The 24,826-nt window shown below is 38.1% G+C and overlaps 1 protein-coding gene across 2 annotated transcripts in view; it reads right to left on the reverse strand.

Moving 5' to 3' along the window:
• The window catches only part of TPH1 (tryptophan hydroxylase 1), a 38,637-nt gene extending 20,569 nt beyond the window's left edge, over nucleotides 1–18,068 (reverse strand). Inside the window, exons 1-2 of one of the 2 annotated variants that reach the window (XM_073216297.1) lie at nucleotides 16,565–18,068; nucleotides 16,316–16,452 (exon numbers count right to left, since the gene is read on the reverse strand). In XM_073216297.1, the coding sequence (XP_073072398.1) occupies nucleotides 16,316–16,432 (117 nt within the window). In that variant the 5' untranslated portion in view covers nucleotides 16,433–16,452; nucleotides 16,565–18,068. Of the gene's footprint in view, nucleotides 1–16,315 lie in introns of both variants that reach the window. The other variant, XM_073216296.1, reaches the window with a different exon arrangement.
• Nucleotides 18,069–24,826: the final 6,758 nt, after the last annotated feature.

Raw genomic sequence — 24,826 nt, forward strand, 5'->3', positions numbered from 1 at the left:
TTGAGACTCCTTAAAAATGTCCCTGGCTTCTTGAGTCTGGCAGACAAGTTATTCCTGTGACCTTGCCTTGCTGTTGGTGAAGCAAACTTTCTGTACCAGGACTAAGTCTTTATCTGGCTAGAACCCATAAAGGTTCAATAAACCCTTTTATTTCAGAGATCACTCAGTCTCTAGTTTTTATTTATCATACAGTGGCAGCAATGGGATCCAATCTTCAGGAGGAGTAGAAAAGGACACCATTCTCTCAAAATTAAGTGCAGGAACCCACAGGCAGCTCTCTTGTGACCCACTGAATCAAGATGAATCCTCCCTTCTCAGCCCCTCTGAAGCTTTGTAATATGCACCGACAACTTGTGACTGTTGCATGCTGGCTTTATTGGGCCCCTCTGTTCAGATAATCCGTAAGTGGCCCTCCCAGACATATACGGCATCAGGGTCAATCTGGAGCTGGTAAATTTGAGGGGATGCCCTAAACCTGGCTTTATTTTGTTGTTGTTTTATGCCAGTGACTGCTTATCTAGATATATTCTGTTGTTCTGATTATTTTAACTACTTTAAAATAATTGAACTCATAATGATACTTTGTGTGGCATATAGTATGATTTCAATTTGGATTATATTTGTTCTTGGTTAATCAAATATCCCTAGTTCTCAAAGCAAAGTGAATGAGGGTGGACTCACCCTAAAGATGAGAGACAACTTGTTCATTTGGGCTCTCTTGTGGGAGTTTCTAAGGTGACTAGAAAACTTTGCAGAAGTGTTTTGGTCCATGACTTGTAGCAGTCTCACAGGGCTTCCCACAGAAGAACATAAGCTGTTCTTGGGTTAAAAGGGAGATCTTTCTACCTCATCTTGAAAGTGCACTATAAGGCTTTGTTCTTCCAGCTCTTGAGCAATCCTGAAGATTGCATAATAATTCAGGAGCATCCTAGACACACTAAGAGACTAACCGGTGACCCATTAGTGAAACTCTGGGGACTGGCACTCAAAGCAGCACACACACCCAAAACACTAGGTCAACTAAGAGCAACTATCTAAATTATGGGAGTCAAAATTCCAAAACTCCTCCTGGACCCTCTTCAGGAACACTGGCCAGTACTACACATAAGAGATACAGGGCTGAATCATGCACGTTTTTGTCTAAATGGGTTAATATTACTAAATATGGTATGTGTCTGCCATTCCCCAAATGGGGCACTTTTGATTTGGCTTCTTGTTATCTAAATTGTCTTGTTTTGTATAAATAAAGATTAACTAATGGGGCCCTGTAAATTCTAAAGAGTCAAGTGCACCTCCTTCCAGCACTAAAACCTATGGTTCTGGAAGCTGTGAACAGCTAGAAAAAATGGCAAAATCTTACTAAGCTTGTTTTGTGTACTGAGAAGTTGTCTTAATAACCATCAGTTTGGAGACCCTACGATCAGACAGAAATGTGTGTTCCACCCCATGTGTAGCCAGATATAGTCGAACAGAAATGTGGGTTTAAACTCCATTTGCATCTAGGGTCCTACCAAACTGCTGCCAACCCTCAGGGAAATTACAACCTAGAACAATGGCCACTATGAAGAATGTTTCAACTAGATAAAATCATTTAAGACTTGCATTCAAAAGCAAAATCTCAAAATTTCAAAATTCGACTTCATTGAAAGTTTCATTACAAAAAGCTAGTAAGAAATTAAAGATATGAGGTACCTAAAACAAAAAGACTATAAGAATGAATATAACTCCAACTGCCACGTTATTCCCTTAAATAGCCAAGGGGAAACTCTGGGAGATGCCAGAGCCTGTAGAGAAGACCCTGGAAGAACTGGCAGAAGCCCACAAAAAGTGAAATTTTTTACCGGAAGCATCTCTTCTGAATCTCTGCCTGAGATGTACAGTTGAGAGAGGAAAATAAAATTTAATACAGTCTCTTCACTTTCAAATCTATGCACATTTGGTTAAGGATCCTTTCTCCCCAGGAATAGCTATAGCCTTTTTGCTTGTCCTGTTTTACATCGTAAAACTGGGCTTGGCTTTCTGCCTACCTGGGACACTTAGATTGTTGGTTCTTTCTCTTGGTTATCTTTGGAAGTGGCTTTGGATTTTGGAAAGGTGATATCATTTACACACTTTTTGGGGACTCCTTTTATACCCAAGAGGTGTCATTCAAAACTGCCAAAAATTTTAATGTTTGTCCTGACTGAAAACTGACAATATATTTAAAATAACTTTTTAGTAGTTCAGTAGTAAAAAACTGGCCAGATTGGGAGCTGATATTTAGAACCTAATAGGAATTTTTAAGGTCTTCTTCCCTAAGGTAAAATAGAACCACACGCCCAGAGGGAAAGAAGGAAATTGAGGATAATGTAGGTGGGAAAGCTATGGTGTTATTTAAATTATAACACAACTCCTTGAGTTGAGAATAATTGTCCTTATCTTACAAATTTTTTGCAAAACCAGGAAAAGAAGTCTAGAAACAAGTCAAAGTCCACCTATCCCTCTTATCTGGATCATCCTTAATTCCCAAGACTGAAGGAAAAATAATGGAAAAAGAGGCCTTTTTACAGTACAAACAGCCATAGAAGTACACTTGCTATTGAAGTACCACAGCTTCTATAAGGTTGCTTGTTAAAAACAAACACAAATCTTAGGTGTCATCCCCACTAATACATAACTATAATGACTCTGTTTGAGTCTGTCTATATGTTCAAGTATATCTATATGCATGTGTGGATGTGTGGTATTTTTCTACCTCTAGATGATATTACTAAAGTTAATTTGTGAAGAGCTCTATTTAATTGCTTTAAAATAAGTGCTTTTAAATTAAGCATTTGTAAATCTCAGAACTATAAAAGAAACTAACCCAGATGTTTTTTTAAGTTCATGTGAGCCAGGATAATATTCAATATTAAAACTAAATTAAGTTTGTTGGGTTAATAAAAATAGACATGGCTTTAGAGAGATCAACATTAAGCATACTTTGATTCTACGTAGGTTTACTAAGAATAAGTTCATGATATCTCTACTACAAAATCTGTCAACAAGAACCTAGTATGATAAAAACATTTGTTGAAAATAGCTTCCAAAATCTTCTGGTAACCTAAACCAAAGTTTTATTAAGTTAAATTAAATAATGGGAATCCATTAAATATCTGGATCATTCCTAAATAAGATAAAATGCTGAAATAATTGGTAAACAAATCTAAGTTTACCTACTTTTGTTTTGTTATTACAGAAAAGTAAAGATAAATTTGGGTCTGTTAGTAAACTTGTTTCAGCTTTATTGAAACCTTATCATACTATGAAGAAATAAGTGTTTCTAGAAATTATGAAATGGATTCATATATTTGCCAATCTAAAGAATTCTGGTGTAACAGACAGTTCACAATTGCTTACTACTTAATTTTCACCAGAAATTAATATTTTTAGAAGCTAATAATTCTAATAAGTGTAATCAAAGCCACAAGAAATAACAAGGGAAATATCTTTGCATGCAAGAAAAGTAGGATGAAAAGTAAAAGAATGAATTTTTACTGAAGAAAAAAGAAAGGACTTTGGTCCTAAATGTGAGAGGCTAGTTATTTAAAAGAGGGAAAAATTTAGGACAAAATCTGAATGTAAAAACAGAAAGCTGTAGAAGGTTTGTGAAAGGAATCTTGGGAAAAGAATTTTAATGTATGATCAAGCTGGCTACAGTTAAAATGAATTATTTAAAATTCCTTTACTATCGGAAGTAAGCTGTTAAAAAATGAAATTCTAGTTTCCTCTCTGCTAAAAAGACAAACATCTCTTGGACCATTCATTGGTCTGCTCTTGATAAGAGGTAGTGAAAATTTTTTGCTTTGACTTAAAATAATTTCCTAGGAAACAAAATTCTGTGCTTCATGACATCTTTCTCACCAGGTGCTTGATTGCTTATGAAAACTGAATCTTCTTAATATTAAAAGAGCTAAAATCTGCTAGCAACTATTTAATTTTCTATGTTTGCCTATGAAGTCTTTAATTGTCATTTTGGTTAAATATGGCTAATTATTTCATTTATCCTATTCAACCAAGTGTTTAAAAAACAAATAAAAACCTATTTTTTGATACTTTTGACAAAATTCCCCAAATCAAATTCTAAATGGTTAAACTAATTAGATTTCTACAATATGTTAAATTTACATGGGGAATATTGTCAAATAAGAAGTAATACTAGATTCAAGATGGTGACATGAGAGGTGAGACAGAGAAATCTTCCCAGAACCACAAATAGTATGAAAATGTAGTTAATTGATACAACTAACGCTAAAACAGCAACAAGAAAGAAGGCTGAAGCAGACTGCATACAGACCTCAGGAACACAGCAGACCTCACGAAACAGGGTAACGTAGGAAAGCCATAGTCCAGTGGGACCCAAGCCCTTCCCCCAACCCAGCTCACTGGCAGGAGGAAGAGAACCGGAGTAGAGGAGGGGGTGGAAGCCTAGAACTGCTGAACACCCAACCCTGGAGGTCTGCTTTCAGAGCAGAAACCTACACTGTGTGGTGCTCTGGACATCCGGGAGCTCAGACAGGTGGAGTGCTTGAAAGACAGATACCAGCCATTTGTGGAGGAGATCCATACTTGGCCACTCTGGGACAAGGGAAAGGCAGGCAGTCTGAGAGGCTTCCTAGCTGCCAGCGGGCTGCTGAAGGGGCGGGGTTTGCACGGAGCTTGCAGCGCAGGGGAGGGGAGAGCTGGACAAGGTTGTCTGGGCACACTCTGCCCAGCTGGTTGGGAACTTTGAGGCGCTTCAGGAGTTCCATCCCCTTGGCTACTTACTCAGCTCTGAAGCCCCCAACTGTGACATGCAGCCTGCTGCATCTTCCTCCTAGCTTGCCAGAACCCATTTGCAAACCTGCAGTCACGGTGCTGGTGTCAGGCCAGCCAGAGGGAGTCCCCGCCTACAATAGCTAGAGATGCAAAGCACGGAGGCTTACACCTGTGTGCTTGGCCCAGTGGCTCTAATACTGGAGACAAGCATGGCAGACAGGAATCAGAAAACAGATCTTTCCTCCTCCCAGGCACCAAGTCTGCTCCCCTACCACCCCCAACCTCACTCTAGGGGATGAGCATCTCCAGAGACAGGAGCTTCTGGGCACTAGAGGGCACCACATAGAAATATGAAACATCAAAAGAACCCGGTTCAGACCAAAATCTCACAAACCCCAGTAAAAGGGCCAAATGAAATTGAACTCACCAATCTTCCTGAAAGAGAGTTCAAAATAAAAATCATAAACATGCTTATGGAGGTACGGAAAAATATTCAAGAACTCAAGAACAGTTTAAGATAGAAATTCAATCATTAAGAAATTCCATATCTGAAATGAAACATACAATGGAGGGATTTAAAAGAAGATTAGATGTAGTAGAAGAGATGGTAAATGGAATAGAAATTAGACAAGAGAAATACAAAGAAGCTGAGGCACAGAGAGAGAAAAGGATCTGTAAGAATGAAAGAATATTGAGAGACCTGTGTGACCAATCCAAACAGAACAATATTCACAATACAGGAGTACCAGAAGAAAAAGAGAGATAAAAATGGATAGAAAGTGTCATTGAGGAGGTAATTGCTGAAAACTTCCCCAATCTGGGGAAGGAGATAGTCTCTCAAGCCATGGAGGTACACAGATCTCCCAATACAAGGAACCTAAGGAGGACAACATCAAGACATATAATAATTAAAATGGCAAAGATCAAGGACAAGGACAGAGTATTAAAGGCAGCCAGAGAGAGAAAAAAGGTCACCTACAAAGGAAAACCCATCAGGCTATCATCAGACTTCTGAACAGAAACCTTACAGGCCAGAAGAGAGCGGTATGATATACTTAATGCAATGAAGCAGAAGAGCCTCGAACCAAGAATACTATACCCAGCAAAGTTATCATTTAATTTGAAGGAGGGATTAAACAATTTTCAGATAAGAAAAAGTTGAGAGAATTTACCTCCCACAAACCACCTCTACAGTGCATTTTGGAGGGACTCCTATAGATGGAAGTATTCCTAAGGCTAAATAGATGTCACCCAAGGGATAGACAAAGAGTGCAGAATCATAACATACAAAGAATGGAGGAGAAAGAAAAAGGAGGAAAAATTTAAAAAGAACCCTTAGGTTGTGTTTGTAATAGCACATGAACTGAGTTAAATTAGACTGTTAGATAGTAAGGGAATTACCCTTGAATCTTTAGGTAACCACAAATCTAAAGCCTGCAATGGCAATAAGTACACACCTATTGATAATCACCCTAAATGTAAATGGTCTGAATGCACCAATAAAAAGACATGGAGTCACTGAATGGATTAAAAAACAAGACCTGTCTACACACTGCCTACAAGAGACTCACTTCAAACCCAAGACAAACACAGACTGAAAGTAAAGGGATGGAAAAAGATATTTCATGCAACTAACAGGGAGAAAAAAGCAGGAGTTGCAGTACTTGTATCCAACAAAATAGACTCCAAAACAAAGAAAGTAATAAGAGACAAAGAAGGACATTACATAATGATAAAGGGGTCAGTCCAACAAGAGGACAAAACTATTATAAATACCTATGCACCCAACACAGGATCACCTACAAATGAGAAACAAATACTAACAGAATTAAAGGAGGAAATAGAATGCAATGCATTCATTTCAGGAGACTTCAACACACCACTCACTCCAAAGGACAGATCAACCAGACAGAAAATAAGTAAAGAGACAGAGGCACTGAACAATGTATTAGAACAGATGGACCTAATGGACATCTACAGAACGCTCCATCCAAAAGCAACAGGATACACATTCTTCTCAAGGGCACAGGGAACATTTTCAAGAATAGGTCATATACTACGCCACAAAAAGAACTTCAGTAAATTCGAAAAGATTGAAATTGTACCAACCAGCTTCTCAGATCACAAAGGTATGACAGTAGAAATAAATTACACAAAGAAAACAAAAAAGCCCACAAACACATGGAGGCTTAATAACATGATCCTAAATAATCAATGGATCAATGACCAAATAAAAACAGTGATCAAGCAAGATATGGAGACAAATGACAATAATAATTCAACAACCCAAAAATCTGTGGGATGCAGTGAAGGCCATGCTAAGAAGGAAATATATTGCAATACAGGCCTACCTCAGGAAAGAAGAACAATCCCAAATGAACAGTCTGAACTCACAATTAATGAAACTAGAAAAGGAAGAACAAATGAGGCCCAAAGTCAGTAGAAGGAGGGACAGAAGAAATAAATAAAATTGAGAAGAATAAACAATAGAAAGAATCAATGAAAGCAAGAGCTGGTTATTTGAGAAAATAAACTATATAAATAAAACCCTAGCCAGACTTACCAAGAAAAAAAAGAGAATCTACACACATAAATAGAATCAGAAATGAGAAAAGAAAAATCACTACAGATACCACAGAAATACAAAGAATTATGAGGGAATACTATGAGAAATTATATGCCAACAAACTGGATAACCTAGAAGAAATGGACAACTTTCTAGAAAAATACAACCTTCCAAGGAAGAAACACAGGAAGAAACACAAAATCTGAATAGACCAATTACCAGCAACAAAATTGAATTGGTAATCAAAAAATTACCTAAGAACAAAATTCCTGGAACAGATGGTTCTACTGCTGAATTTTATTAAACATTTAGTGAAGACCTAATACCCATCCTCCTTAAGGTTTTCCAAAAAGTGGAAGAGGAGGGCATACTCCCAAACTCTTTCTACGAGGCCAACATCACTCTAATAAAACCAGGCAAAGACACCACAAAAAGAAAATTACAGACCAATATCCCTAATGAACATAGATGTAAAAATACTCAACAAAATATTACAAACTGAATTCAAAAATACATAAAAAAGATCATCATGATCAAGTGGGATTCATCCCAGGGATGTAAGGATGGTACAACTTTAGAAAATCCATCAACATCATCCACTACATCAACAAAAAGAAGGACAAAAAAAAAAAACACATGATAAGCTCCAGCATTTGACAAAATTCAACATCCATTCATGATAAAACTTTCAACAAGATGGGTGTGGAAGGCAAGTACCTCAACATAATGAAGGTGATATATGACAAACCCACAGCCAACATTATACTTAACAGGGAGAAGCTGAAAGCTTTTCCTTTAAGATCGGGAACAAGACAGGGATGCCCACTCTCCCCACTTCTATTCAACATAATACTGGAGGTCCTCGCCACAGCAATCAGACAACACAAAGAAATAAAAAGCATCCAGATTGGCAAGGAAGAAGTCAAACTGTCCCTGTTTGCAGATGACATGATATTGTACATAAAAAACCCTCAAAAATCCACACCAAAACTACTAGATCTAATACCTGAATTCAGCAAAGTTACAGAATTACAAAATTAATACACAGAAATCTGCTGCATTCATATACACTAATGATGAACTAGCAGAAAGAAAAATCAGGAAAACAATTCCATTCACAACTACATCAAAAAGAATAAAAAACCTAGGCATAACCTAACCAAGGAAGTGAAAGACCTATACCCTGAAAACTACGGGACACTCTTAAGAGAAATTAAAGGGAACACTAATAAATGGAAATTCATCCCATGCTCTTGGCTAGGAAGAAGTAATACTGTAAAAATGGCCATCCTGCCTAAAGCAATCTACAGATTCAGTGCAATCCCTATCAGTTCTAAAATTCATATGGAACCACAAAAGACCCCAAATAGCCAAAGCAATCCTGAGAAGGAAGAATAAAGCAGGGGGAATTATGCTCCCTGCCTTCAAGCTCTACTACAAAGCCACAGTAATCAAGACAATTTGGTACTGGCACAAAAACAGACCTATAGACCAATGGAACAGACTAGAGAGCCCTGATATAAGCCCAACCATATATGGTCAATTAATATACAATAAAGGAGCCATGGATGTACAATGGGGAAATGAAAGCCTCTTCAACAGCTGGTGTTGGCAAAACTGGACAGCTACATGTAAGAGAATGAAACTGTATTATTGTCTAACCCCATACACAGAAGTAAACTTGAAATGGATCAAAGACCTGAATGTAAGTCATGAAACCATCAAACTCTTAGAAAAAAACACAGGCAAAAATCTCTTGGACATAAACATGAGCAACTTCTTCATGAACATATCTCCCCGGGCAAGGGAAACAAAAGCAAAAATGAACAAGTGGAACTATATTAAACTAAAAAGCTTCTGTACAGCAAAGGATGCCATCCGTAGAATGAAAAGACATCCTGCATTATGGGAGAATATATTCATAAATGACATATCTGATAAGGGGTTGACATCCAAATTATATAAAGAGTTCATGTACCTCAACAAACAAAAAGCAAATAAGGCAATTAAAAAATGGGCAGAGTTGCTGAACAGACATTTCTCCAAAGAAGAAATTCAGATGGCCAACAGGCACATGAAAAAGTGTCTCCACATCATTAATCATCAGGGAAATGCAAATTAAAACCACAATGAGATATCACCTCACACCAGTTAGGATGGCCAACATCCAAAAGACAAACAACAACAAATATTGGCGAGGTTGTGGAGAAAGTGGAACCCTCCTACACTGCTGGTGGGAATGTAAATTAGTTCAACCATTGTGGAAAGCAGTATGGAGGTTCCTCAAAAAACTCAAAATAGAAATACCATTTGACCCAGGAATTCCAGTCCTAGGAATTTACCCTAAGAATGCAGGATCCCAGTTCCAAAAAAAACATATGCACTCCTGTGTTTATCACAGAACTATTTACAATAGCCAAGAAATGGAAGCAACCTAAGTGTCCATCAGTAGATGAATGGATAAAGAAGATGTGGTACATATACACAATGGAATATTATTCAGCCATAAGAAGAAAACAGATCCTACCATTTGCAACAACATGGATGGAGCTAGAGAGTATTATGCTCAGTGAAATAAGCCAGGCGGAGAAAGACAATTATCAAATGATTCACTCCTCTGTGGAGTATAACAACAAAGCAAAAAGTGAAGGAACAAAATAGCAGCAAACTCATAGAACCCACGAATGTACTAACAGTTACCAAAGGGAAAGGGACTGGAGAGGATGGGTGGGAAGGGAGAGATAAAGGGAAAAAATAAAAGGGGGCATTACTATTAGCCAACATAATGTAGGGTGGTGGCACAGGGAGGGCTATACAACACAGAGAAGACAAGTAGTGATTCTATAGCATCTTACTGAGCTGATGGACAGTGACTGTAATAGGGTATATGGGGGGGACATGATAATAGGGGGAGTCTGGTAATCATAATGTTGTTCAAGTAATTCTACATTAACAATATCAGAATAAAAATAATAAAAATAAAAAATAAAAGAAGTAATACTTAGCTCTCTCATGTTTAGGTATTTGTGCTTTTATAGATATAAAAGAATTCTAGAAATTCTGTGAAATTCCTAGAAATCAGAAAAGTCCTCGTGTAAGGTTATCACCCGTAATTATTCTCTTACCCTCTGAAATTGTTGTCATTAAAACTGAGCTTACACTAAAAAAATAAACCTGATTATCAGGGAAATTCCTAGCTGACTTTCATGCAAAGGCAACAGTGACAGAATCTATAAATATCATAGCATATGTGGATAAAGTCCATTCCGCTTCTACAAAAATAAAAACGATGATGAGCTCTTGTTGACTTTTGCCATCTTAATGTTCTTGCGATATGGTAGCAGCTTGCTCCTAAATCAGAGAAATTAAGATGGGATAACAGTGGTTATAAAATTAGTAGACAGGGCTGAGGGAAACCCAAGATGGCCACTCGGTTCTTCCTGGCTCCCTGGCAAATTCTGCTTTTACCTCCTCCCTCTGGACCTTTTGAACACCTGCAGTTGCATTTAACTGCTACTTAGTATGGGTTATCAATAGGTTCTTGTTATTGTACATATGTTTATGGATGGTTTGAGGCTTTCTCTGTTTGCCATGTCACTGCTGCCTCTGTGGCTAAGATACTAACAGAGAAAATCACATCAACCTATGGAACCCTGTTTTGTTTGCTCTACAAAGTGATTGGGGGACTCATTTTGCTGGACAAATTATCCAGCAGGTATGCACCATTTTGCCAACAGTACAGAATTTTCATTATTCCTAGCATCCATAATCCTCTGGGTTAGTAAAAAGTATAAATGAATATAAAGACTCAACCAAATTTTTGAAAGTCTTAAAAATTCCTTGGTCAAAACTCTTAATTATAGTTCTTTTGAATCTGAGGTCCACTCCCTTTGGAAAACATAAGCTTTCCCCTTTTGAAATCATAACAGGAAGACCTATGCATCTTTCCTCAGTAGCCTTAGACTGTTTAGTTATAAAAGCCTATTGCCAAGAACTTACTAAACCTGTTAATAAAAATCACTATTTGGTAAAACAATATTTGTATAGTAACAAGAAGAGTGAACCTCCACCCCACAGAATCCAATCTGGAGGTTTTGTGTATTGAAAAAGACATCTCCATAAAAGTTCTTCACAACCCTGTTGTAAAGATTGGTTCTAAGTACTTCTTGCAAATCCCTACGAAGCCAGGCTCCATGGAATTGACTCCTGGATTCATGTTTCCTAACTAAAAAAGAGGCTAATCTACCTGAATGGTCCAGCACTCCCATCTCCGATTTCAAACTCCACCTGACTAGAAAGAGAAGCCGCTGACATCTTGAAGTTGACTGCTTCCACCCAAGAGTCCAGACCAAGCCTGTATATTCTGAAAGACTCAAAATCACCCTAATCTATATTCCTTCTATTTCCTTCCTTGCCATAGTTCATAACCCTAAAGATGGGCAATCAGACTACACAAATCTAAAGCCCAAGCACCACCATAAAAATTTTTTAATTTGTTTACCTGGGCTATTGCAATTGCAAAATAAGAGTCCCAAGTGATCCAACCCCAATTTGGGAGATGTTCAAATGATGGTGCAGGTCATGGGGCTCATGAATTAAAACCATCTTTCAGATTGTATTTGTTGCCCTACTTTTAATTTTGCTTGGTGTTATTTTATCTGAACTTTATACTTGATTGCTCTCCCAATCTGATAACCAGACTCCAGCCAGCATTATGCTTGCTCAACAGACTGAATTAGCCACCTATGCTTTTCCAGAACAAGATATCCTTTAAAAGAATCTTGAGGATACCTGACGAGAGTTGACTGATGGTCTCTCTTTCTCACACCCTCATGTTGCCCATAATAAGCCTGGGACATCCCATCCATCTCATCCAACGTTACCTTTACATTTCCCTCCTCTGTGGGACATGACTTCCTAGGAATGAGACATAAGGGAGCCATTTTTAAACATACTTAAATTCACAACAGACATTCATCAGAGATGATTTCTATGAAATATCGATGAGAAGGGGGAAATGATAAGGAAAAATTCTGAAATGAACTAGATTAAGTGGCTTAAGGGCTGGAAAATGAGGGAGAGAAACAAGAGAAGATAATCAATGAATAGCCTTAGGTGGTAGCTAACCAGAAACTTCACCGTCCTGGATGAAGTCATTTCAACGATCATCTAGAAGGCGCCCAGAACCACTGCATCCTTCTTGTGCACGACCAGTGCCTAACCATCATTAACAACCAATCCATGAGCCTTCACTATGGATTAATCACCTAGCCCTGGACTTGCCCCACTCACAGCAGCCCACCTTCCTTATCTGTAGCCAATGTGAACTTAAACAACTTTCTTCCCTTGAGACCACTTACAAATATTCTCTGATTCTTGAGTCTGGCAGACAAGTTGTTTCTGTTAATTGGCCTTGCTGCTGGTGAAGCAGAAACTTTCCATCCCAGTCCTTTTCTGACTAGCATCTGTAAAGTCTCAATAAACCCTCTCTTTCAGAGATTTCTGTCTCTGGAGCTTTAGATTTATAATGCAATATGAGAAGTGATCACCCCACCCCACAGTTTTTTCATCTAGAAAATTAGATTAGAATAGATGATCTTCAATACTAACCAGTTCAGTCTAAATTAACTTAGTGAACATCTATATATCCAGGTAAAGGCTGTGAAGCATACAAAGAAGGGTAAGACATGTAAGGAGTTTATCATCTAGTTGGCTAACATATGAAAGACTAAGGGGAAAAACAAGTAGTGTGTTCAGGGGCAGAAGATGCTCAGTGAAAGGAAAAAGCATCATGGGTTAGAGAAAGTAACCCACGGAGCAGACAGTAACTGAAATAAGTCATAGAGAAGAGAGGGAATAGGAGAACAGAAGGGAAGCAGGAGGATTCCAAACAGGAGGAACTGAACAAGCAAAAGTAGGGATGAAATAAGAATTATTAGGGGACAGGAAACAACAAAAAAAGGGAGTGTCAGGGATGTTGGGATCCTGGAACATAGAATTTATCATGAAATCAATAGAAGAAAGCCAGTTTACAAAATATACTGGAATTCATCTTGAGTAAAGGAGAGTTTCATTTAATCTATTTCTTCTGAATTTTTACAATGAGACTTCAATCATAAATGTTTTGAATGATGACTTGAATAAATATAAAGCTAAATTATGCTTTTGGAGGAAGAGTTGCAAGATGGCAAATCTTCCTAAATTAGTCTATACATTGAATGTTATCAACATCAAAATCTTGATGGAATTTGGTTAGGCAATGTAACTAATTTAGTCCAATTGGAAGAAAAATTTAGCCAAGAAGATCCAGGAAAATTCAGATAAAGTAGGAGAAATAAGTGAGACATTCCCTATCACATATTTCAATTACAGAAACAAAGGCACAGAGACATTAAGCAGTTTTCCCAAAGGCACACAGCTAATAAGTATCTGAGATGGAATTCACAATTCAGGCTGTCCAGCTCCATAGTCCATCTGCTAAATGCTATGTTGTAATCCTATCACACAGAAAAGGAAGAGTCAGAATAATGGAAAATATGACTCTCCTCTGAACAAGATTTATATAATCTTGTTATATGAATATTTGTATATTGAAATACATGAAATAATGAAATACTAAAGATATTTATATCTCTATATTATCTATATCTATATTATTTATATCTCTATATCAAATATATATATATTTGTATCAGAATACAAGTATATTGAAATACTTGTAATAATGAAAACACTAGAAACTGGCATAGCCAAAAATTGGGACATTGGGAAGATAGGGGGAAGGAAAGTTGAAGGGAGTTGTGTCAAGAAAGAGAAATTTTTACTTCCATTATAGGAAATCAATTGGCAAAATCTATAATTGAAAAAAATCAAGAAATAGCAGCAGGAAAAGCAGATCATCTATAAATATTGGTAAATACTAGAAAATACAGTTAAAAAAGTGAATGGTTGCCTTGTGTAGGCTGAAGATAAGTAAAATGAATGGATGCTCCTGGAAGCAGCAGTCAGAAGAATGAATGAGATGGATACACAGCAGCATGGGTAGGTCTTCAAAACATAGCACTGAGTGCAAGAAAAAGTGCATCTTCAATAACATTTCTATAAATTACCATATATACACATGCAAAAACTCTCCATATTCTAAAGTACATGTAAAAATAATTCAATGCACAGATCAAACACATCTGAACAACTGTCTACCAGAAGGCAGAAATGGAGATCAAATGGAACGATGAAATTAAACCGGGGGAGATTGTAAAAACATCATGATAATGTACACATGATTTAATGAGTATGATTAACTCAACCCTATGCACTGAAAGTCAACAAAAAAATTAAATGGAACTTAGGACTGAAGATAGATGAAGCAGAACAATGCTGTTTTCTTTACAAGCTTTATAGTATGGGTTGACTTTTTCAACAATGCACGAGTATTTAAGTACCTGATCAAAAATAAAATAAAAAAGCAAGTTGATGGAAGAAGAAATATACATATATTATTTAAAGACTTAAAGGCTAGCAAACAGAAGAGCTTAAAATAGTCATGTAATTATCACATTTTGGGAGGAATAAGAAGGAGAGAGGACAGAGGGGTATCAGTATCATTCACAATAAAGAGTAAATGAATATTGTGCAAAGTTGATAACTCAAAGAGAGCTATCAGAACAATAATTAGATATTACAAATTCATTAACAAAAAACTGAAGAGCAGGAATAGTTAAAAGAGGCTGGCTTTAGGGAGTGGGACAGAGGATATGGCGTGTTGGTAGGAAAACTGATGTTTTTCATCACAAACTCTTCTAGACTATTTGTCCATATTTAAATTTTTTAATTATTTGAAATAATATTTTCAAATGGCTATATAATAGTATGTCATATGAATGTGAACTTGATTTTAAAAATAGTTAACATCTATTGATAATTTATTTGAACTCTCCTATGTATTTTACACATGTTAAATCTAGTAATTTTCACAATGACAGGTAGGGTTCTTGTTTGATAGACACAGAATCTGAAGCACAGAGACTAAATAATTTGCCCATGATCACCCAGCCAGTAAGTGACAGAGCAAGGATTTTAATTCAGGTGGTCTGCCTCTAGAACTTGGATGTTTTGATAGCATAATTTAACATGTCCCCTACTTTAAGGTAGTTTGTTCATGATTTTTAGTTCCCAAAAATAAATCTTTATAACCATAAGCCCTTGAACTAGGTTAGGTCCCCCATTTCAGTGCTATCAGAGTACTACCTGGTACTTCTCTTTCAGGTCACCTTACACAGGTAATTATTTACTTAACTCCTATTATTTGGTTAAGTCTGTCTTCCCACTTGACCACACACACTGTGAGGGCAGGCACTGTCTACTTTGTTCAGGTCTACATCGTAAGTATGTGATAGTGCCTCTGGCACAAAGTACTCAATAAATATTCAGGTTCTGCCTGACTGACCCCTCTTTCCTTAAGTTAGATTCATAGAAGTGGAATTAATGAATCAAAATATGTGAACATTTTAAGGCTCATAATACATATTATCAAATTGCTTCCTTACACATTACACTGATTTACCCTCATAACAAAGGTGTATTTAAGTGCCAAAGACCCTGAAGCTTTGACAGTAGGGAACAGTGTAATTGTGGAATCTTTACTATTTTACTATATCAAAAATACCATTAAATATATTACTACTATATCATTAAATAATATCATTAAATTTTTACTATTTTATTTAATAAAAATTTGCTTCTCCGAAATCTATGAAGGAATCTCTCCTTCCCTTGTTCTTTAGCTATTTGTATCTCCTCTTCTGTAAATTGTATCCTTTGCCAACTTGTTAGAAATGAGCAATATTTTAGACATTTAAGCGCTTAAGAAATTTCTTTAATCTACCTCGGAAAAATTTACAATAATTTATTTCAAGTATAATTTTAGAGACCAATTTTAGAAAAGCTTTATGCAGAAATAAGGAGAGTGCTTACCTGGAAGATTTTCAGTGCTTTTATAAGTCCTTCAACTTCATTCTTTAAGGAAAAAATGAGTGTTGCTCTTCCCCTTTCTAAGGAATGGTCTTTGTTTTCCTTATTATCTTCAATCATGATGAATTTGGTGTGTGTCTCTAAAAATAAAGTATGAAAAAATAGAGAAAAGTCTAAAAAAGAAGACAATATTTGATAATATTGAAAACATAATATTTAACATTAACATTAACCAAGTTTGAGTTTCCTCACCTGTAAAATACACAGATATGCTTTGCAAGACTATAGTGAGTCCAAAATACAATAAAATATTGCCGGGCACAGTGCCTACAATGTAAGAGGCACACAATACACATTAGTAGTTTCCTTTTCTTTTTTTTTCTAATCCAGTGCTTTCAGGGTGTAACTCAAGCCTTTAGATGCTTGCAGTCTTCCTGACTATTGTGGCCTGAACTGGGCACTCTTCTTCAGTGAAAGCCTACCTCCTCTCTCCCTCACAATTTTAGCACTTTATCATACTGGGTCTTGAATGACTTCCCCAAATGTTTTATTTAAACATGTCCTGTCTTCTTACAAGGTAGCAATCTCCTGTGTGTGTATTGGGGGAGGTGAGGATATTGTGGGAGTAGAAGTAGGGTACAATAACTTTGTATTGGTGATTTTCAATTGAGAAATAAACACCTGAGAAATAACACTAAGATTAAAAATGGAAAAACCGTATTAAAGATTTATTTTCATTAGCTTTCTTTTGGTTATTAATTCTTCCTAATTGCCAAGTTTCACGTTGTAATTTTAGTGGAATTAAACTTTAAAAACTTAAATTGATCACTGATTCCATTGTCTTTCACCTGCTCTCATTCACTGATCCAAGCCCATCAAGGAGTCTTCACAAGGCTTCACTTACTCATGGAAGCCTTCCCTGACCTCCCCATGTATTGGTCAGTTGCCCTTAGTGCTGGTTATCACTGCACCATTTGCCTGCCATTCATAACAGTCACCAGGGCAGCTGCCACAGCTGTTGTGGTGGGTGTTTGGTTGACTGTCTCTCCAGCTAGATGGTGAGCTCCAAGGGAGCAGGGAGCAGGTGGGTCTTTACTCACTATTGTATCTCCAGCACCTAGCACAGTCCCTGAAAACAATAGGCACTGGCTACATGTCACTGAATGAATAAACAAATGAAGGATTGATTAAAGACATGATCCCCACACTCAGGGAAATGAAAGTCTGGTAGAGATAGAATGACAATATAGAAGGAGAAGCATTGTAACAGGTGGCATAGTGATGGCAGTTACTAGATTAATTATTCTGCTATGTGTTCAGAGACATGTCATTGAAGAAAATGTGCTTGAATTGGATCTTTAAAAAAGGGGGGAGAAGGAGCAGGTGAAGAGGTGAAAGACAAAAGATGAGGATGTAACCAACCATTACAGGTGAGTGCGAGACTATGCAGGCAAGTTATCATGTGCCCTTCAGAAGGCTCTGTGGAGGTAATAGAGGGGACTTTGGATGTGACCATGTGTGCTCACACAAACACCCAACCAAGGACCATGGCCAGTCTGAGCTAAGGCTAAATGAGAAAAGTCCTGGCTTCAAAATGCTTTCCTTTAGGATGATGTAAAATTAGGGGATTTGTGCATTTCTCTTTCTTTGACCAGAAAGCTCTTATGACTGTTCTCTTTCCTCCCTAAAGCCTTTTTCTTAACCATATTGTGTAACATTTTGGGGCCCCTTAGGAGATGCAGTCCCAAGAGACCCGTCTGGCTTGAATATGAGGGTACAAAGTGCCAAATATGGCTCAGAAAGTTTCAACTGTATAGTCATAAACAACAATCTGCTACTAAATACGCCAATTAAATAAAATTTTCTGTTTCAGAATTCAAACTTTGTAAATACCTTTGGAACTTAGTTTAACAAATATTTATCAGGCATTACTAAGTTAAAGGACTGCTACATAGAAGTTTAGAGACTATGGAGATAAGAAAGTTAAAATTGATAATGTGGGGGGGGTTCTGTGATTCAAATGATTATTAATGATAAAATAAATGAAATTTCAACTCAAGCACATTCACATGTATAAAGTATCATAGTCAGTGTTAGGGCAATAAAGATTAAAAAACAAGACAATTTGCTTCCAAGGAATTCACAGACTTATGTATGAGGGAGGGGAAGAGAAGAGACAGATTTTCCAGTAATTACAAATAAGAAGAAAATGGGACCTTGAGATCCCAGTTATGATCCAAGAAGCAGGCCTACCCCTCCTACTCCTGCACCCTGTGACCAATGTCCCAGGACACTCTAAATATATTGGAAATGGCTTCTGACCTCTCCATAAATCTCTGATGAGCAAAGCTTTACAGATGACAAGCAGGAGATCCTAAGAGATTTTCAGCTTCAAAGGAACTGACTATTTCCTTAAGGTAATCTTAATTATACAAAGAGAATTCTGAATTAGCAGCTTTCAGGCTAAAAGTTCAGGATTGGTGGGAGAACCAAGATGGCGGCATGAGTAGAGCAGCGGAAATCTCCTCCCAAAACCATAAGTATTTTTGAAAATGCAACAAATACAACTAATCCTAAAAGAGAGACCAGAAGACACAGGACAACAGCCAGACCACATCCACACCTGTGAGAACCCAGCGCCTTCCAAAGGGGGTAAGATACAAGCCCCGGCCCAGCGGGACTCAAGCACCCCTCACCCCAGCTCCCAGAAGGAGGAGTCGGAGAGGGGAGGGAGAGGGAACCCAGAACTGCTAATCATACAGCCCTAGCCATCCGCACCAGAGCATGGACACAGTGCGTGCATGGGGTGCTGGAAACTAGGAAAACAGAACAGTAAGACCTGTGAGTGGGTCCCCGCAACCGGCACACCCGGGACAAAGAAAAGCGAGTGCTTTTTGAAAGTCTTAAAGGGACAGGGACACCACAGCTGGATAGAGGTGTTCCAGGACACTCCACTCAACATCTGGGAACCTGGGGAACTCTGGGCACCCAAACCCCTGCAGTGCAGCTCGGAGGCCCCTCACTGCAATAAACAGCCTCCCGCCTGTTCCCCTTCCAATGCGGCTCCACCATATTGGAGCAGCAGCCTGAGGCAGGCCACGCACATAGCAACTGCAGAGCTAAATAAACTCCATAGCAGCCAGGCAAGATCAGAAGCCCTGTCTGCACACAGCTGCCCAGCACAAGCTGCTAGAGGCTGCTGTTCTCCCAGGAGAGGAAGGCCATAAACTGGCAAGAAGGGACTTTCTCTTACCCAACACACGCACCAGCTCCCCACAAATATATCTATCGCCATGAAAAGGCAGAAGAAATTGATACAGACCAAGATCACAGAGGCAAACCCTGAGAAGAAGATAGACTTAGCCAGTCTTCCTGAAAAAGAATTAAAAATAAAGCTCATAACCATGCTGATGGAGCTGCAGAGAAATATGCAAGAGCTAAGGGATGAAGTCCAGAGGGAGATTACAGATGTCCGGAGGGAGATTTCAGAAATGAAACAATCTCTGGAAAAATTTATAAACAGAATGGATAAGATGCAAGAGGCCATTGATGGAATAGAAAGCAGAGAACAGGAATGCATAGAAGCTGACGCAGAGAGAGATAAAATGATCTCCAGGAATGAAACAATATTAAGAGAACTGTGTGACCAATCCAAAAGGAACAATATCCACATTATAGGGGTACCAGAAGAAGAAGAGAGAGCAAAAGGAATAGAAAGAGTATTTGAAGAAATAATTGCTGAAAACTTCCCCAAACTGGGGGAGGAAATAATCGATCAGACCATGGAAGTATACAGAACTCCCAACAGAAAGGCCCCAAGGAGGACAACACCAAGACACGTAATAATTAAAATGGCAAAGATCAAGGACAAGGACAGAGTTTTAAAGGCAGCTAGAGAGAGGAAAAAGGTCACCTACAAAGGAAAACCCATCAGGCTATCATCAGACTTCTCAAAAAAAACCTTACAGGCCAGAAGAGAATGGCATGATATATTTAATGCAATGAAAGAGAAGGGCCTTGAGCCAAGAATACTGTATCCAGCACGATTATCATTTAAATATGAAGGAGGGATTAAACAATTCCCAGACAAGCAAAAGTTGAGGGAATTTGCTTCCCACAAACTACCTCTACAGGGTATTGTAGAGGGACTGCTCTATATGGGAGCACTTCTAAGACTAAATAGATGTCACCAGAGAAAATAAGATCACACCAAAGAAAGCAGACCAACCAAATACTAACTAAAGGCAAAAATAAAATCAACTACCCACCAAAGCAGTTACAGGAAGCACAAAAGAGCACAGAATAAAACAACCAACATATAAAGAACTGAGGAGGAGGAATAAGAAGGGAGAAGAATAAAGAATGACCAGACAGTGTTTAAAATAGCTCAATAAGTGAGTTAAGTTAGACAGTGAGATACTAAAGAAGTTAACCTTGAACCTTTGGCAACCACGAATCTAAAGCCTGCAATGGCAATAAGTACATATCTTTCAATAATCACCCTAAATGTAAATGGACTGAATGCACCAATCAAAAGACACAGAATAATAGAATGGATAAAAAAGCAAGACCCATCTCTATGCTGCTTACGAGACTCACCTCAAACCCAAAGACTATAGGAACAAAGAAAGACTGAAGGAACAAAACAGCAGCAGAATCATAGAACCTAAGAATGGACTAACAATTACCAAAGGGAAAGGGACTGGGGAGAAAGGGAGGGAAGGAAGGGATAAGGGTGGGGAAAAAGAAAGGGGACATTACAATTAGCATGTATAATGTGGGGGGGGGGTCATGGGGAGGGCTGTGCAACACAGAGAAGACAAGTAGTGAATCTACAGCATCTCACTACGCTGATGGACAGTGACTGTAATGGGGTTTGGGGGGGTGGATTTGGTGAAGGGGCGACCCTAGTAAACATAATATTCTTCATGTAATTGAAGATTAATGACAACAAAATAAATAAATTAATTAATTTTTTAAAAAGTTCAGGATTGGTTTCACATATGCATTCTCAAAATGCTTTTAGAAATGTGAAAACCTTTGGAAACATTTCTTATCTGTATAAGTATCACTCAAAGACTCTGAACTTTTTTTCATACAGAGAAGGGGTAACTATATCCTATGCTACACAGATGCAAAAAATAAGAGATATGTAAAATCCTATAGCAAATCACCAGTAATAAATCCATCTAGGTAAGTTTAAATTTTTATGTGCATCAATTTCTCAGTTGCTGACCTACACTAAGTATTCAGTAAATATTAGCTCTAATAATGGGAAGTACTCCCCAAATTTCCCAGTCTTCAAAAAGAGAGACAATGCTAAATATAATGAAACTGACATTCTAAACTCCTCTAGCTAAGAATTTTCCTCGTCCTGGGAATTAAGCCTTTTACAAAATGGTTATAAACCTATTTCTTATAGTAGTACCAAGCACCTGGAAAGGTTGTTTTATGACATAAAAGTATTGTTTTATCTTAAGGTGATTTTCAGTTTCATTATTTTATTATGTAACCCCTAAAGTGTATTAAGTTTCAAATCTGAAGTGAATAATTTAGCAATTTTTTTTGTATACAGATAACAATTCCAAAGTACAATTTACTGAGTCAGCCTTTATTTAATGAGTACCCGTTTTCCCTGATGTTGTCTCCATGACATGCTAAAGAGAAGAGAGTTCTGCAAATATATTTCCTGGCCCACCACTATTTTTCATAATGTAAGCAAGCTTTAATAATCAGGAGCAAAGATCAGAGAACAATAAAGGAAAGTGATTTTTGCTAGTCAGTGGTAATACTGACAGAATTTCAGATATTCTGACAGACATCCTTTAATAGTTTCTCAGAGCTTGAAATGCAGCTCCTCATATAAAAAACTAAACAAAGAATTTCTTTTCACATTTCAAAACTGGTCCTTAAATTTCCCTGGCAGTAGCCACTCTAAGAAGTGGCTGGTCTAATTTCATCCCTTTGGAGTTCATAATTTTACCTTCTTTCCTTGGTTCTGGAATGGATATAGTTTGCTACCAACATCTCCTTAGTTGTGTGGTAGCAGAGGAGAGTGAAGGATACATTAATTGAATATTTATGATGTGCAAGACATTTTATATTGAGATTTGAAAACATTTCTATTCCCCCTTGTTTAAGTCAATATAAGAAGGAAATTTCTCAAAAGGAACCTTTGTTAAGAAATCAGAAGGCAAGAATTCTCACCAATCCCCCTCCCAAAATAAGCATAGCACTTTAATTTTTATTAAAATTTGGCCATAACTTTGCCTGGTTGACAGAATCTTTTTTCCTTTATTCAACTTACTCCCAAACGTCTTTCAGAACCTCAACATTTTCTCTTGTCACTTTCTTCTTCTCCTCCTTCAACCTACCTATCTCCTTCCTACTCCAGGGGCAAAATCACAGTACTAGCCTGTAAAAATAAAAGGTATAAAGTATTCAATGGGTCACACCTGTTTGAATCCATGTCTTTTCAAGAAGTATATGTTTTCTTTTTAAAGCAACACTCTAATAAGCCAATGCCAACTGTTGTTTCCCTTTTCCTGTAAAAGGTAGGGAGCCTTTTCCTACTATATGTCCTGGCCTGACTGAAGATGCACTGGTATGCAAGATATGCCATTGGAAATAAGGAAGGCATACCAAGAAGGAGGGCAGAAGATCAACAGCCCCTTGGTAGAGTAGAGGCCAAGGTGTCTACACTGACTAACTCTTTTCTCCCCTTAGTTTAATCAGTAAAGAGTATAACTTAAAATTTTCTGACCTAGGAAGCACAAAGTGCTATAACATGAAAGTAGTTGGAAAGCATGGATGCTGTTTGAAGATAGAACTAAAACTTCAGAGAAGACTGGTTTGGAGGGAGAGATTTTCTTTTTTGAATGGGGGAAAGGAATGTGGATGAAAGTAGATACAGAATTCACTGCTCATAAACAACAGTTTTCTAGGAAATAAAGGCACCGGTAAAGAAAATAGAAATAGATAACACATCCCTGCCTGAAGATAACCTAATATAATAATAAGATGTACAAATGAACTCCAGTGATGAAATTCATAAACCACAGATTATAGCTCCACAGAAATGCTTATAGTTACTTTAAGTTGTGCTCACATCTACTCTTAAACCAAGTAAGTGAATTCCATCCTTCTTTGAGAACTAATTGACAGGCAAAATATTTCACTGGATTAGAAAGTTCAGTGCTAGTTTTTTTCCCCAAGCCAACTAGAGTAGAACACCATTGGGAAATGAATTTTAAACTGCTGAGAACCAAATGGTCAGAGGTAAGGTTAAGCTTACCTGGACTGTTAACTGGACCTACTAGGCTCTACGCCTGTTTGTGAGTTGTAACCTGGTACCCAGGCTCCTAGCCCTGTGCTAAGGTGGTGACGAGGGGTAGGTGTGATGCCAGGACTTGGGTCTGAGACTCCCTTGTTTTAGAGATGTCTGAGGGATGGTTCCCTTAATGCCAAGAGAAAGAGGATGCCATTTGGTGGAGAGAAAGGAATGAAAGAAAGCATTGGTTTTTGCTAAAATAGAAGAATCACTCAGACTTGTGGTTGACTCTGAACCTTAATTTCTTCATGTGTAAAACTCAGGAAGTATCTACCTTTTAGAGTTTATTGTGAAGGTGAGATTAGATGACGTGTAAAGAACCTCTCTCTGGCACACAGGAGGCCTTAAAAAATACTATCTGTTCTCCAAAAGAGGATAGGAGGAAAGGGAAAGAGTGACCACAGAGCTACGACTACCCAGCCCCAGTCCCCGACGGACGTTTGCCTCCCAGGAGAGCTACCCTGCCACATCCTGGTGCCGGCCCAGTGCCCCCAGATCCGTGAAGGAGGTCGCTGGTCCCAGCTGGAATGGGCCACCCCACTCACCTCGGGCGCTGCTAGCTGTGAGCTGGGTCCGCCGACAGAGCCGCGCTGCGCGCCTTTTATAGAAGCCGGCGTCGGCGAGACCCAATGGGCGCCCGAGGCAGCTGGGCAGTGACCAATCAGAAAGGGGCTCGCCTGCTGGGCGGGGGCGCCTCTGTCAGGAGCTAACCTCAGCACGGTGCTGAAGGTCCCCGCCAGCCCGAGGGGAGACGTGCGCTTTAAGGTGTATCTGACTGGTCTTTAATGTTAGGCCATCCTTAACTACAGAAGTCTAATATAAACAATACGGAGTTGGAAATTCCCTCCAAAACAAGACATTTTCGACATACAGGCTTGTACTGCTGCTCTGGCGACCAAGCGAGAAATTCCCCGCACTTGGCACGTATGTCTGTGCTTCTTGTTTGATTAGCCTAGCCTTGCCTCACCGTTCTCTTTACCTTCCCTTATTCCTTAAAACGGAGCAACCGTTGAACTTTTATAAGAGAAGTACTCAATACTTCCAATTAAAGAAATTTTAAAGCTGCAAGCAGAGGAACATGCTATATTAGCAGAAATATATATATATATATATATATATATATATATATATATATATATGAACACATAGCACAGAAGTCAGAAAATTGGATTCGGTTCTTTGTT

Source organism: Manis javanica, chromosome 11, assembly GCF_040802235.1.
Source record: "Manis javanica isolate MJ-LG chromosome 11, MJ_LKY, whole genome shotgun sequence".
In the NCBI taxonomy this organism is placed as follows: Eukaryota; Metazoa; Chordata; class Mammalia; order Pholidota; family Manidae; genus Manis; species Manis javanica.